The sequence below is a fragment of the Centroberyx affinis genome, unplaced genomic scaffold (assembly GCF_046629955.1).
Source record: "Centroberyx affinis isolate AG114_WGS23_722 - 3 ecotype Tasmania unplaced genomic scaffold, CSIRO-AGI_Caff_v1 ptg000810l_1, whole genome shotgun sequence".
NCBI classification, from domain to species: domain Eukaryota; kingdom Metazoa; phylum Chordata; class Actinopteri; order Beryciformes; family Berycidae; genus Centroberyx; species Centroberyx affinis.
The window spans coordinates 1-13,531 of record NW_027279413.1 but is presented as its reverse complement, the minus strand read 5'-3'; the positions used below and the strand labels follow the sequence as shown (position 1 = coordinate 13,531).

The 13,531-nt window shown below is 40.9% G+C and overlaps 2 protein-coding genes across 2 annotated transcripts; one reads left to right on the top strand and one right to left on the bottom strand.

The window, feature by feature from the left end:
* Positions 1 to 481: 481 nt before the first annotated feature.
* On the bottom strand, positions 482 to 5,448 carry pnhd (pinhead). The gene is made up of 7 exons (XM_071520571.1): positions 5,406 to 5,448; positions 4,398 to 4,493; positions 3,958 to 4,097; positions 3,331 to 3,607; positions 2,330 to 2,511; positions 1,344 to 1,402; positions 482 to 632 (listed from the first exon to the last, which is right to left on the bottom strand). The coding sequence occupies exons 1-7, from the start codon at positions 5,446 to 5,448 to the stop codon at positions 482 to 484; spliced, it is 948 nt and encodes a 315-aa protein (XP_071376672.1).
* A 3,129-nt stretch (positions 5,449 to 8,577) lies between these two features.
* LOC139645018 (serine/threonine-protein kinase NIM1-like) lies at positions 8,578 to 12,951 on the top strand. Its single transcript, XM_071520589.1, has 5 exons — positions 8,578 to 8,661; positions 8,850 to 8,894; positions 8,940 to 9,147; positions 10,726 to 10,994; positions 11,613 to 12,951. Exons 1-5 carry the CDS (start codon positions 8,578 to 8,580, stop codon positions 12,366 to 12,368), a joined length of 1,362 nt encoding a protein of 453 aa, XP_071376690.1. The 3' UTR covers positions 12,369 to 12,951.
* The last annotated feature ends 580 nt before the right edge of the window (positions 12,952 to 13,531 follow it).

Genomic DNA, 13,531 nt, shown 5'->3' with positions numbered 1-13,531 from the left:
TGTGAGAAAGAAAGAAATCTGGCCTGTCATTAATTAGTAGCTATTATTACTCTTATTTCTCTTAAATTGGATTGGTTTTCTATACTCAACCCAGAGTTGTGATTTTTGTAACCAGTGCCACAAGCATCATTTACCCTTAAGTAGAATCCCAAGTTATTTTTCTCAATAATGTTCATTCAAAAATCTAGTCTTTCATCTTTGATTTACAGTTTGGGTAAATAAAAAAAAAAATCCCCAAAAAATGCCACAATGACAAGTCCTCATTGCTTGTTATGGGATAAATTTTATTTACAAAATTATAATTTTTACATATATTACATATAATACAAGAATACTTTAGGAGAGCAAATTGTTACAGCAGACACCATAATGTTTGGCGGGGTTACCCAGTGGGCTGCCACCACTGTGCATCAAAGAATTGAACCCCCATTAGCTCTAGGGAATTGAAAATGTATGTGTTGTCCAGTGGGGGGCGCAATGTTTAGGCTTGGCAGAGGCAGGAGGTGATGGAGAGAACGGTGCGGATCTGGCCGTGCTGGTTGAGGAACGTGTGGCTCTCGTAACCCTGAGGAACACAGGAGCGGGACGGACTTTCAGCCCACAGGTGGCAAATCTCTGGATCAGAGGGACTCCTGAAGCAGAAAATTAAAAAAGAACAAGATTAAAACCACATTATGAGTGTGTGCACCACTACAGCGGACAATCCCTTGATCTATTTCCCCCAAAACACATCGTTCAAGAGAGAGCGATTAGAATATCTATACCCTACTGTGTATTTTTGCAATGTCTTTGTTCTCTATGACTGTCTATGTTTGTGAGGTGCTTTTGTGTTTGTACCATCTCGTGTCAGTGTGGCCTGTGAAACTATTTAAGTTATTATCTCTTCAACAATGTCAACAAAGACTGTGTAAATAATTGTATTTGATGTTTAAAGGGAATCTGATTCTGATCAACAAACTGCTGATATATATGTATCATAACTGCACAATGCATCAGGTATTAGAATTACTAAAATTAAGTAAAATAGATCACAATGAGACATGCATTAACTAAACTCAAACACACACTTTCACTTCTTGTAGTTTTGAAAATATTTCAGATAAATGAATGGTTGAACTGTTGGAATTCAGGCACAATCATAAACTAAAACCTAAGGCGTGAGAAGGACATTTGGTGTAGGAATTAAACCAGAAATGCCGACATGCTGGGTGCAGAAGGTGTTAGAGTTCACAGGCAGCTGTTATGAGCGTGGTGGGGAGGTGGGTGGGTGTGTGTGCATGTGTGAGTGTGTGTGTGTGTGTGTGGGGAGGGGGTGCTAGTCTAACAGCTGTGTTCATGCTTACCTGAGAAGGCATCGGTTTCCTGTAGTGCAGCCTCCCAAACATCTGCCCACATCTATTTCCTGTGGAAAATTAGCAACACAGAGAGAGGGCAATCAGCTCACGGCTGCCACAAATATTGACCCAGTTGGAGGGGGGGAGTGTGTGTGGGGTGGGGGGGGGAGAGTGGGGGTCTGCTATTTAGCATGCTAACTGCTTTGATTTGACACCTGCAGAGGCCATTTGTGTTTGCTCTCTCCTCGCACCTTTGGTGTGAGCGGTGGCAGACGACCGAGACTCAAATAGGCCCAGGAATTCAACTTAAACCCTCTCAGTCTAGACATTTATAGCTACATAAAATCTGAAATCTGATATATGGCTTTATCCCTATGAAACTGAGAAGGTTGTAAATGCACTTTTTTTGTAAGTGTGTTGAATAGTCTTAGCTGTCGTGGATACAGAGGCATTATTCTCACCACATTGGCTGCATGTAAAGTCAAAGGCCCACATTTAAGTGAGGCATTTGATGGCATTTTCCTGAAAATAAAATTATTGTAATTCTTCCAAAATCTCTGTCTCAGTCTGTCATGTGTATTGGTGTAAGTTTGCATGAGTAAGCATGTGGCATATCCTGAAGTCCTTAACAGCAGGGAGAGCGGTGCCAGCCACTGGCCCGTGGATTAGTGTTGATTAAGTGCCGTCTTCCAGACCTCCACATGTGTCTGATGAATACAGATACTTCATTACTGTGTCTGACACCTATCTGGACTCACCCACTTCCTCTTAACTTCATAACAAAAGAGAGTGTGAAAGCAACATCACAAATGAATTAGTCTACTGACCCTAATTATACTGTACTAATCAAAAGAAGAGATAAAGTCTGTTTTTAAAGGCTGGATTCAAATATAAAGTTGGATTCACACACTTGGTTTGGGTTAAATCGTGGATAAACATGTAAAAAATAAGAATCCATATTTTGTGCGACAGGTTTATATTGACTTTACACCTACTTTGAGTCTCTCCTCCTTGATCCCATTGGCGTGGCTGATTATTTCATAGTAATACTCCACATATGGAACTCTGTAGCAGCTTTCCTTCAGCTCACAGGCCACCACTGTCTGGATCAGGTCCACTTTGTTTGGGGTTTCCACCAAGGCCGAGTCAAACTTAGTGGGGACACAGGAGAATCCCTCTGTGAACGAGTGATGAATTTAAATGTTAGGGCCCTTCTGAATTGAGCACACACACATAAGCAGGAACAGCATCTCAGTTATGTAACATGTCATGTAGTCTCTATTAATACTGAATAGTTCAGTAGTAAACCATCTATCAATACCGAGGAACTGCTTGGACTGTGGGCCAGTAGTGAATGACAGCTGGCTAGGTTTATGCCCTGTTTGGATCTTTTTATCAGCCCACAAAATAGTTCTTCATAAGGACATATTGTGAACCAGAATTTAATATTATAACCTTTTTATCAGGCTGGTTTTATGGCTGGATATGCACAAAAAATACCAATCTTAACAAATCAGTTGGTCTAGTATTGAGTCTTAAAATCTTATTTTGTGGAAAAACCAGTGAAAAGTGAAATTTCACATGAAATTTCACTTGTTTCCAATGCAACTGCAACTTGTTTTAAGAATTTTCTTGAATCAGAAAAGTGATCAGGTGACATCCTGATTCCCAAGATTTTCTCAAGATTTTGTCACTGGTTTCAAGAAAATTCCCAAAACTGCACTGAAAACAAGGAAACATGACTAACCCCTTTGATATATTTTTGCACTTGTTTAAGAATAATAAGATTTCAGGGCATAATGTTAGACTTGTCAAGATGTATATTTTTTGCAGTGATGATGCCAAAACAGTTCCAAATTTCCCTTCTTGGGTGGTAGATCATGCATTTCTCATTTGATTTGTCAGTATTTCTGATTTCCCAGTGTATCATGAGCAGCCCATGAGCTGCTCTCTCTTCCTGTCGTGTGTTTTTGGGGCAGGCGGGTCTGCTACACACCTGGGGAGCCTTTAGACTTGGAGCATCCTCCCACATCGATGACGGTCTCGTACGGCGTCTCGAAGAAGTAGGTCCTCAGCGCGGGGACGCGGATGCACTGGGTCAGCTTGGTCTCGCAGTGGCACTCCTGGATGACCTCCACCTCCCGCGGGCCCTCGAACAGCAGCACCCGGTCCACGCGCATCCCGGTCGGCTCGCAGACTTGGTTCATCCCGCAGGAGGGAAGCTGGCTCAGTGCCTCCGCGCTTTCTGAGGCTGCAGGTCCGGGCATCCGCATCTTTTGTAAAGGGGGAAATTTAATTGAGTTAAAACATGTCAAAACATGTTTCTGTGCGCTTAACTGGTGTAAATGATTTGGATGCACCAGTGGTTTAAGACTGAAGATAATCCGTGTTTTTATTACAGGGTTTATGCAGAGTGAACACAATGAGCCTTACACAAAATAACATTTTTTTCTTTTTCTTAAAATATACTACAAAAATACTACATTCCTGCTCTATGCTTTTTGACACTCTACTAATAACTTTATTTGTCTCAGGAGGCGCATTTGAGGCCTCCACAGGCAATAATAAAGTGATAGCGCGCCCTGGTGGCGGTTTGGGAAACTGCCTCAGCCGCATCACTTACTTTTTTGCTCCTGAGAAATTCCAGCATGGAGGAGTGTTTGGAGTAATCCTGCTGCCCTGCTGCATGTGATGCCCGGGCTGCCCCCCCACAGTGCGATCTGCACATGCCCACATCTACACTGACAGGACTCCCAGAGATGTCTGAGGAGAGCATGGCAAGGTAGAGTTGGTTTGAAACAACAATATAGACACTGATTATAGATGTCACTATTCTTCATTCATCTCCTTTACTTTTTAATTCCCACAATTGAGCACAAAATGGAGTAGAAAAGTCATACTGTGGCTTATATCACATGATTAGAAACATATGAGATGGTTCAAAAAAACGCTTTATACATTTAATGATGGAAGAATGGTTATCCTGAAAATGTGAGGGGAAAACACTCATTTACCAAAGCAGCACTTTGGTTCGATGCAATATAATGACGATGATGCTTTTACCTTGGCCGATGTAAACAAAGTGGCTCTGTCTTTTGCAGCATGCTCTCTGTGCGAACAGGTTTCTGTGATCTGCTTGTTTGCTCAGCACTCCAGCCGCTAGAAAACACAACACAAACACACATCAGTGCCTTCAGTGACTTGAAATTGACAGTGATGCTGTTCAAAATAGTATAATATTAGTCTTTTTACCAGGTCTGATACAGAATGAGTGGGTATTTTTTTTTTTTTAGAATGATGTTAAACATTTTTTTGCAAAGATGAGTAAAGCTTAGATTGTTCTCATAAAAGCACTAACAGATACATTATTTAACTTACAACTCCTTAAACATAGGATACAGCAGTTTTAGGGTCAGTTGGCTTTCAATTCATTGATTAATGATAAGCATTCATTCTCAGTTATAAGGATGTAAGAATATTTACAGGAAAAAAGTCATAGTTATTTCATTCAAAATAATCTTAATAGCATGTATAAATATATTTTCATGAAACAAAGTTCATTCATTTTGGATTTGAAAGAAAAAAACCCACTTCATTTAGTAGAACCGAAAGGAAACTGACCCAGCTCTGCTATGCAGCTGCAGGACTCAACGTGAACACATCACACCCTCCTCTAACACAAGTGTTTACAAGTCATAATAAAAGGGATTATGAAGAATGTTTGAGCTGACTGAAGTTAGTCCAGTTAGATATCAGATGCTGGCATACCTACATGTCAGAGCAGAATAGAATAGAGTAGAGCCCAGCAAACAGTACTTACAGGTTAGATGGAGGGCACACAGAAGGAGGAGCAGGCATGGCCGGAGTACATCCATGGCTATAGTCCTGATTTGCTGCTGAGCTGCCAGATCCTGAGTGTCCCTCTGCTCGCCGATGCCTCTGATATTTATACGGGATCAAGCTTCAGCCCCAAATGTCACCAGAGAGCAAGGTCTCAAAGTGGTGTGGAGTCTAAAAAGTGAGAACTAATCAAATTTCCATGCTGAATGCCTTGTGGGATGGTGTTCTTACAGGCAGGGGGCACTTCAAAGGCAACCTCCAACCTCCAGCGCATTGAGTTTTCACCTCTGTCTGTTTCTGCCGGGACGTGAGGGGACCCAGCGGCTCGAGTGTGTCGACCGGGCCCAGGCTCACCCTAATGAAGTGCTTAAGTAGCTTTGAGCCATTAAGCAGTGCTCATTCAAAGGCATTAATCATCTTTTATCTCAGGGGGAAGGTGTTTAGCACCTCCGACTTAAAACAAAACCGGGCCTAAACACATAAACAGGATCAGCATGGGGGCCTGAACCTCCCCTTCAGGAGACAGCAGCACCTTTGTGTTTATTCAACATGACGCCAAATGGCCAGGCCTCTCAGAGCTGCACTTCAAATCTCAAAAAGTTTCTTTCTTCTCTTCAGGGGGAGAAAAAGGATTAAGGATTAGAATAACTTACATTAAAATGGTTGCCAGACATCATACATTTCTCTCTACATATCTCTTTCTGGAGACTGTAAACAAAATAACATCCACCGACAAAAAGGCTAAAAATAAACCTCATGTTTTGTCAGTGAAACAGCTACACCTAAAAAGGATAGCTGCTTTTCTACATCATAAATATTCTGTTTTGTTCCTTTCTCTGTCCTCCAATTTCAAAATTCTTGCTTGATTCATAGGAAGGAAGGTCTGGCTATGTAATAACATTAACATTTCACTGATCCACTAGTCATATCTTCATAAGACGTTAGCTCCGCTTTGATGTGCTGATGTGATCCTCTCATTTTCACCTGGATCAACGGATCATCGTCCAGATAGCCGTCGGCACTCAGACACCTTGATTAAGCTGACACCTTACAGCGGTTTCAATTGTTGTTCCCTTTCATTGAGTTACAGCCAGTCTCACTGAAGTTCTATCATAATCCCGGTACAATGTTAACAATTCCTTGATTTAATTATCAAGATGGATCCCGTCATAAACAGTTTGGTGTCAAAGAATTATAATTGCCTAGATTCAGTGTTTCTCAAACTGGGTTCAGGGGCCCAAAAGGGGTTCACAAAATACATTAAAAAAAAATCAAATATACAAATACATTATTATATTTAAAATCTTGGTGATTTTGTGTGAAATGGTATCACTCTTTGCCATTCTGTGCATATGCACCCACATTAACTAATTGTAACTAGACAACCCATTAGTTTTGGGGAGAACCACTGACTTAGATGATGACCAAACATGTTTTACAAGATTGGTAATAAGACTCACAATTCCAAATATAAGCTGATAGGCATTACATTTCACCCACTATTTGAAATGCCTCAGAATCCAGAAATACTGTATCTAAGGATTATAATCTATATCCTTTCCATGATAACACTCATTTTTTGGGCTACATGAATTTGGTGTATAGTCACACATGTGGGACGGTTTTGCTCGTAACTCCTAAAATACGCTTCTTGGAACTTTCTTAACCCTCTGAACTCAGAATATAGGCCTGTTTTACATGTTAGTCAAGTTATCAAAAGCTCAGACAATTGATTGGAGAGTGATTATGTCTCCACTCCTATATTCTGATATTCAATCATGGGTCTCCCCTTTTTCCTATGTATGGAAATCACGGATGGATCACAGATTGGACCTTTCAGGCATCTACATTTGTAGCTTTTCAGAGCCTATAATTGATATTATAGCACAAAATTAATCATTGAATCATTATGGAAAAGCCCTCTCTTTGATAATCAGTTCACATTTGCAAAACGTACCTGTTTGATGGAATCTGTGTAACCTCTCATCCCATTCAAGTAAACCTTCCTCCATTAATATCGCAGCATTAATGCAGCACTGTGCACGTGTTGCAGTGATGACTGAGGCGGTGATTGGATTACAGTGAGTCACCTGCGGCATGATAGCACAGCTTATGCTTGATGAATGCTAGACAATCCATAAATCCAGCTGAGGCTGGCGGGAGTACCAGACTAACAGACAGTTTGTACATTTGGACAGATCAAGCCTTGGAACAGTCTGGCCCCATGTTCACTGTCTCATGGTCAGTGTCTGGGTCAGTGAGTCAGTCTGTAGCGTGGCCAGTGGGACACCCAGTCACTGACAGGCCCCCTTTGTTAATTCCCTGCAGTATGTGGTTGAGATAGTGAGGGTAAAATAGCATTTCACTGTTGCCCTGTGTAAAGCATGTAACTCCAATTTTGGTGATTTTCATGTTTTTACTAAAACAAGGCTGTTTTTCTTTGTTCCTGAAAAGTTGGCATTTTGGAGATACAGGATTTTCACCTGACAGTGATGATTTGTTGTTTTAAATGAATGAAGAAAATCAGGAGAATTTGTATTGTTATTAGTTGTCAATGCAGCTTTCAGCAACACAATACGTCTGACTCTTTTGAAAGTGAGACTGGAAGAGTGTTTAGTGATTTGAGCAACTATTTAAGATGTATGTAAATTGATAATAATAATTCATTAATAATAAAATAATTGACAAATGAGGCTCATTAACACTGATGCCAATTCAAAGTAATATCAAAAAAATAAACAGCATTCAGTCTTCATTAAAGGATTCAATTGTCCCCATGCAGCTGAAACTCTGTAACGGCAGCAGTAACCTTGCACCAACCCCTGCTGTTGACCCCAGACCATAGTGATGGTCTCATACAGTAGACGTAATCCCATCAGTGTCTGTTTCAAATACCTGAGGCGGGCGATAGGCTCATGTCTAGGGGTTAAGCAAGCCTCTGTAATGCCTGTCCATTGTCTGTCTGCATGGGAGGAGTCCGGCACGCAGGGATTATAGGGCTTGATGCAGTGGCACACAGGTTGGATTATACACCACAAGAAAGACCAAGACCAGGCAGCAGCATAGGCAGAGAGTTGCAGGAAAAAGAAAATTTGCACTATAACTAGATAACCTGCAAGGAGAAGCCGGGTCCAATCACAACACGCTGCAGAGGACAGTGGTGACAGAGGATCTTCCTCCAGACAGGCTGTTCTGCAGTCTGACCAGCATCATTTTAGAGCATTTCCTGATGCATGCAGATGTTGCTGAATTATACATCAAGCCGCTCACTACTTTTTCACAGTCTTTGGTCTGGTGGAAATTGGATTTCTTGGTAATTAACTAGTGTTAAGTCTTCTAAAATCTACAGGAATTCAGATTACAAGGGAAAGCAAAGTACTTTTTGGTGACCAGGATAGCCATCATGTATTTGACCAACAAAAATAACCTCAACACAGAATGGAATAAGAAGAACTCAAAAGGAAAGATTATATGTGAGTACAGACATGTTACTAAACTGTATGATTTTATGCCTTGTGTAGTTGATCATTATACACAATATGATGCTGTAAACTAGTTCAAACATCTCTATAGACATTCCTGAAGTGTTTCTCAGAAAATATGTCACCAATGCTCTCAATTCTCCTCTGTCCATTTGTCTGTGCCTGCTCCCCAGGGAGAGGGTCTCAGCAGAAGATCGCTTCACGTCAGGGAGAGATCTTCACCCTGATGTCCCCGAAGGTGGGGGGCAAGGATAGGAAGGAAGAGAGGAGAGAAGAGCAAAAGGAGAACCAGCTGAATTTGAATGTGACAGAGGAGCAGGAGGTGAGGCCCCGGGCTGCGTTTGAGAAGGCCTTGTACAACCTGACACATTCAGAGAGGGTGATAAACGAGCTGACGTTCGGACGGAGGGTGGCGCTGTACGAGCTGAGAGGGGAGATCGGCTCCGGCAACTTCTCCCAGGTCAGGCTGGGGATTCATGACCTGACCAAAGGTGAGATATTTGACCCTTTGCCTTTTTTCTTTTTTTCTTTTTTTTTTTACATTTTCAGTGCAACAGTGAGTGATCAGGTAGGATGTGTGGCTGTTGCAGGGATTGAATTTGTGATTTTTCAGTTACAGGAAGGTTTCTTTTCAGCTTGTTATGCCTGGTGATCCATGTGTGTTATAATGAAAATATCAATTTAGTTGATGTCAAGAACTCTACCTGTTATTGCTTCAATAAAGGTGTGGAACTTGTCCCACATCCATAGCCAAAACTCAAAGAAATTATATAATTGGGCAGAGAAGGTCACACCTCTCCATATCCCTGAAAAAAAACCCATATTTTTAAACATTTGTCAGTGTAAAACATTAAATTGTATGTTTATTAACAGATTTGGTGTGATGAAAATGTATTAATATGCTATCTATCCAAATGATTAGCACTCCAAAGGACTATTTTACAGCCTATACAACAAAGGATTGTTATAAGGACGTGACTATGTATAAGGACAGTTTGGGATAGTTACAGGATTGCTGCTTTGCAACAGTGTGGGAGCAAAGAAGGTTTTTGTATTTCATCATAAGATAGATATTCAACTTTATGTAATTTATATTTCTCTTTCCATAATAGAAACATTGTGATACATTGAGAGTTTCATCTATCTGGTTCATAGCAAAGAGCTTTCATTATACCTTACTGCAGCAGCCTCAGAGAACAGCTGTGTGTTCTTGAGCAGGAAGGACTTGTTAACGTGGATTGATTCATTCATTAGTAGGAGCCCTGCCTTCACATTTATGATGAATGTGACATCTCATGGCGGACACTGGAGTCAGCTCAGTGGCCAGATCCTTCCTTACCATAATCCCAGTGTAAATCCAGTGGAGTCCAGACAATGGCTAATTTCATCAAGCAACTACCCACTAATCCACCCAGTATGTCTGGAGCTTCCACAGCCTGCAGCTTGTGCACCGCATGGCTGACGATGCTGATCAACACACATTCTACAGGAAGAGTGATTGATTAAAGCATAGATGGAGATAGTAAGAAAGAACGTAAAATAAAATATAGCAGCTAGCAGCAATGAATAGGATACCACGGCGTGACAGTATATGCGCTGAGTTCCCTTATTGACCTGCATGGCATTGTGGGTATTAGAGGTGGGTGTCTCAACATACCAACATTTAGCTTGGTAGATCTCTTTAAAATTATTTTTCTGAAAAACCTGTAGAATTTCAATTGGACTAATTACTTTGTCATGATTACAGTCAGTTGAACTTTGTGCAAATAAAAAAAAAAAAAATACATAAAGGCAGACCCAATTAATTTACTTTCCAAATTTTGTGTCATTCTGAGATGCAGGTTACGAGTTACCAGGACTATCTATGTGCCAAATTTACAAATCTATGCCTTAGTTATTGGACTGAATACATAATAATAACAATAATAATGATAATAGGAATCCCTAGAAACACAATAAGATCAAAGGAAAGAAAGAAAAGGAAAAAGCTCAGGATAAATGTCTCTATACCATGTCACCTCACACTCTTTCCCCATACCTTCTTCTCTCTCATGTATTGCAACTGGCAGAGAGAGTGGCAGTAAAAATCCTGGATAAGACGCGTCTGGACAAGCAATCGCATGTGCTCTTTGCCTCCGAGATCGCTTGCATGGAGAAGCTGGCCCACCCCAACATAGTGCGTCTGTATGAGGTGGTGGAGACCTTCAAGCGGGTCTACCTGGTGATGGAGTACGCCAGCGGAGGAGAGCTGTTCTCCCGGATCAGCACCAGGGGGCGCCTGTCAGACCTGGAGAGCAAGCTCATTTTTGCCCAGGTCCTGTCTGCAGTCAAACACATGGTAAATCATCATCCAAGTTTTCAGTGTGAAACAGTAAGCAGTACGTTTTATTGCACGATGAGATGGGGACACCTATAAAATGATTTAGAGCATAAAACAACATGGTACTAAATGGTAGGAGGTAACTTAAAGATAACACTTTTACAGACTGGATCCTCTATTTTTTAGAGAGTTGAATGATGAACTGAAGAGGAAATGTATTTGAGTTAAAGTCAGAATTCCGTGAATAAGGTAAGAATTCTAGAAATAAAGTCAGAATTCTAAATTTGTGAGAGTAAAGCAAGAATTCTGAGTTTAAAGTCAGAATTCTAAAGTCAGAATTCTGAGAGTAAAGTCAGAATTCTGAGAGTAAAGTAATTATGACTTTAAACTCAGAACTCTGACTTTATTCTCAGAATTCTGACTTTAAATAATCTCAGACCTCACATGTGGCCCTAATCCTCTTCCTCTTCAATAATAACATTTTGAAACAGAACATTTCAAACATTATTGCATTTAAATGCTCTGGTCTCAAGAGAGTTGATTAAAAGTTTTTCCTTCTGAATTCCCTTGTAAGTAAAACAAATTAACTGTTTTAATTAATTGTCTCAACCTTTTATCTCTTCTCTCTTTTCCCAGCATGATAACAATATTGCCCACAGGGACCTGAAGGCAGAGAATGTCTTCTACACCACCACCTACTGCATTAAAGTGGGTGACTTTGGTTTCAGCACAGCCTGCCGGCCCAGCGACGTCCTCAACACCTTCTGCGGCTCTCCGCCTTATGCCGCCCCTGAGCTCTTCAACGAGAAGGGCTACGTTGGTCACTATGCAGATATCTGGGCGCTGGGTATCTTGCTTTACTTCATGGTGACTGCCACAATGCCGTTCAGTGCCACCGACATGGGCAAGCTGAAGTGTTGTATCTTGGAGGGGACTTATGCCATCCCCACCTATGTGCCTGAGTCATGCCAGCAGATCATTCAGGGCATCCTGAGGCCGATGCCCGCCAATCGCCTCACTGTGACACAGATCATGGCCAGCGACTGGATGAGAGGCATTGAATACCCCCAGGCCTACCCCACCTGTAGTCCTACACCCTCCCACCTGGCCGAGCCCACCCGCATCCTCAGCTCAGATGAACTGGATGTCAAGGCAGCACTGGAGGACCTGGGCATCACCAAGACCCATCTGCTCAACAACTGTTCAGACTTGAGAAGCCCCATCACCGGGGCTTATCGGATTTTGCTGCACCGCATCCAAAAGAGGAAGTCTGTGGAAGCCGTGAGCTACAGCAACATGTTCCCCAAAGAGTCCCAGAGCAGATGGAGATGGAGCGAAGAGGCACCCGGCCTGGTGAACCAGCATCGCTCTGTGGTCTGTATCATCATGTAGATGGAGAAGGAGTCATGGGAAAATTACTCTCTGGATTGTGGTCCTGTGGTTGTTACAGCCTACTGGGTAGAACATGGCATAAACAGTGCTGTGGTTTTGGATTCGAGTCATATTACACGCTTTGAATAAAAGCGTCGACCATGTGACGTATGATGACACTTTTCTCCACTAAGATAACATCTTTATTGTTGCATTCATTTATAATGTGAGTTGCTTTTAAATCAACTAGGTGTGACAGATTTTTTATGAGGGTTGACAATCAGCCAGCAATTTTGCTTTTGATATGGCAACAGGTGGAAACGCCTCATATCCTCCAACAAAACCACATCAGGGATTTTGTAAATTGATAAGAGTGACATGTCAGTTAAACCAAGGATCTGTCATATTCAACACATCTCGGTGTCTGGTTTGAGACAATACACCTTGTGTGAACGTCTGAATATGTGTTGTTTCTAACATAGACAAGAACCAGATTTGTTCAAAATGAAGAATGTGAAGTCATGAAACATTTTGACAGCCATTTTTTGTATGTGTTTCTTTCCCTTTTAACCCTCTCTAGATCATTCTTTGACTCTTATAAGCCTTGGTGATATGTTTCTCTAAATGTTGAATAAGTCTTAGCTTGGAAACGTGTAAATAAAAGCGTTATTATTTATTAATAATGCCATAATGCCATGTGTCATGTTTTTATTGTGTCATTCAATGTATTTCTGATACAGACACGTTTTTCTTCACTGATTTCATTAAAGAAAATACAGTAGGTTACAATACTGATGGTTTAGTAAAGTATAAGTGTACCAGAAATATATGATTAGCATTCCATTAAAATCTAACAAGGGGCTTTGTCTGTATGGAAAACAAATGAGGCCCTTTCTTATTTTTACAAAATTGTGGAGAAAAAAAAAATTCTCCATGTGAATTTCTACTCATGTGAGTGTGTATCTCCTTATCTTTCACTTAAAATCTTTTATTAAAATTGTACTTTTCCAGTGAAATGAGCAAATTTTATTTTAGAATATCTCAACAGATTTCTTGAAAGTTGCAGACCATAAATTCACTTGTCATGCAACACTGGCTGTTACTGATAAAGATTGCATCATGACCAACAACTAATCACATTTAATCAACTAATCACAGTTAATCACAGTCAAATAAATTCATGG

What these genes read in the sequence shown, in the direction of transcription:
- pnhd (XM_071520571.1), bottom strand. Translation starts at nt 5,448, where the DNA reads ATGCGCTGGAGGTTGGAGGTTGCCTTTGAAGTGCCCCCTGCCT. An exon ending in CTTTGAAGTGCCCCCTGCCT is followed by an intron (nt 4,494 to 5,405) that starts GTAAGAACACCA and finishes TGTGTTTTCTAG; the next exon opens with CGGCTGGAGTGCTGAGCAAA. An exon ending in CAAGTCTAAAGGCTCCCCAG is followed by an intron (nt 2,512 to 3,330) that starts GTGTGTAGCAGA and finishes ACTCGTTCACAG; the next exon opens with AGGGATTCTCCTGTGTCCCC.
- LOC139645018 (XM_071520589.1), top strand. Translation starts at nt 8,578, where the DNA reads ATGTATTTGACCAACAAAAATAACCTCAACACAGAATGGAATAAGAAG. An exon ending in GATTCATGACCTGACCAAAG is followed by an intron (nt 9,148 to 10,725) that starts GTGAGATATTTG and finishes TGCAACTGGCAG; the next exon opens with AGAGAGTGGCAGTAAAAATC. An exon ending in TGTCTGCAGTCAAACACATG is followed by an intron (nt 10,995 to 11,612) that starts GTAAATCATCAT and finishes CTCTTTTCCCAG; the next exon opens with CATGATAACAATATTGCCCA.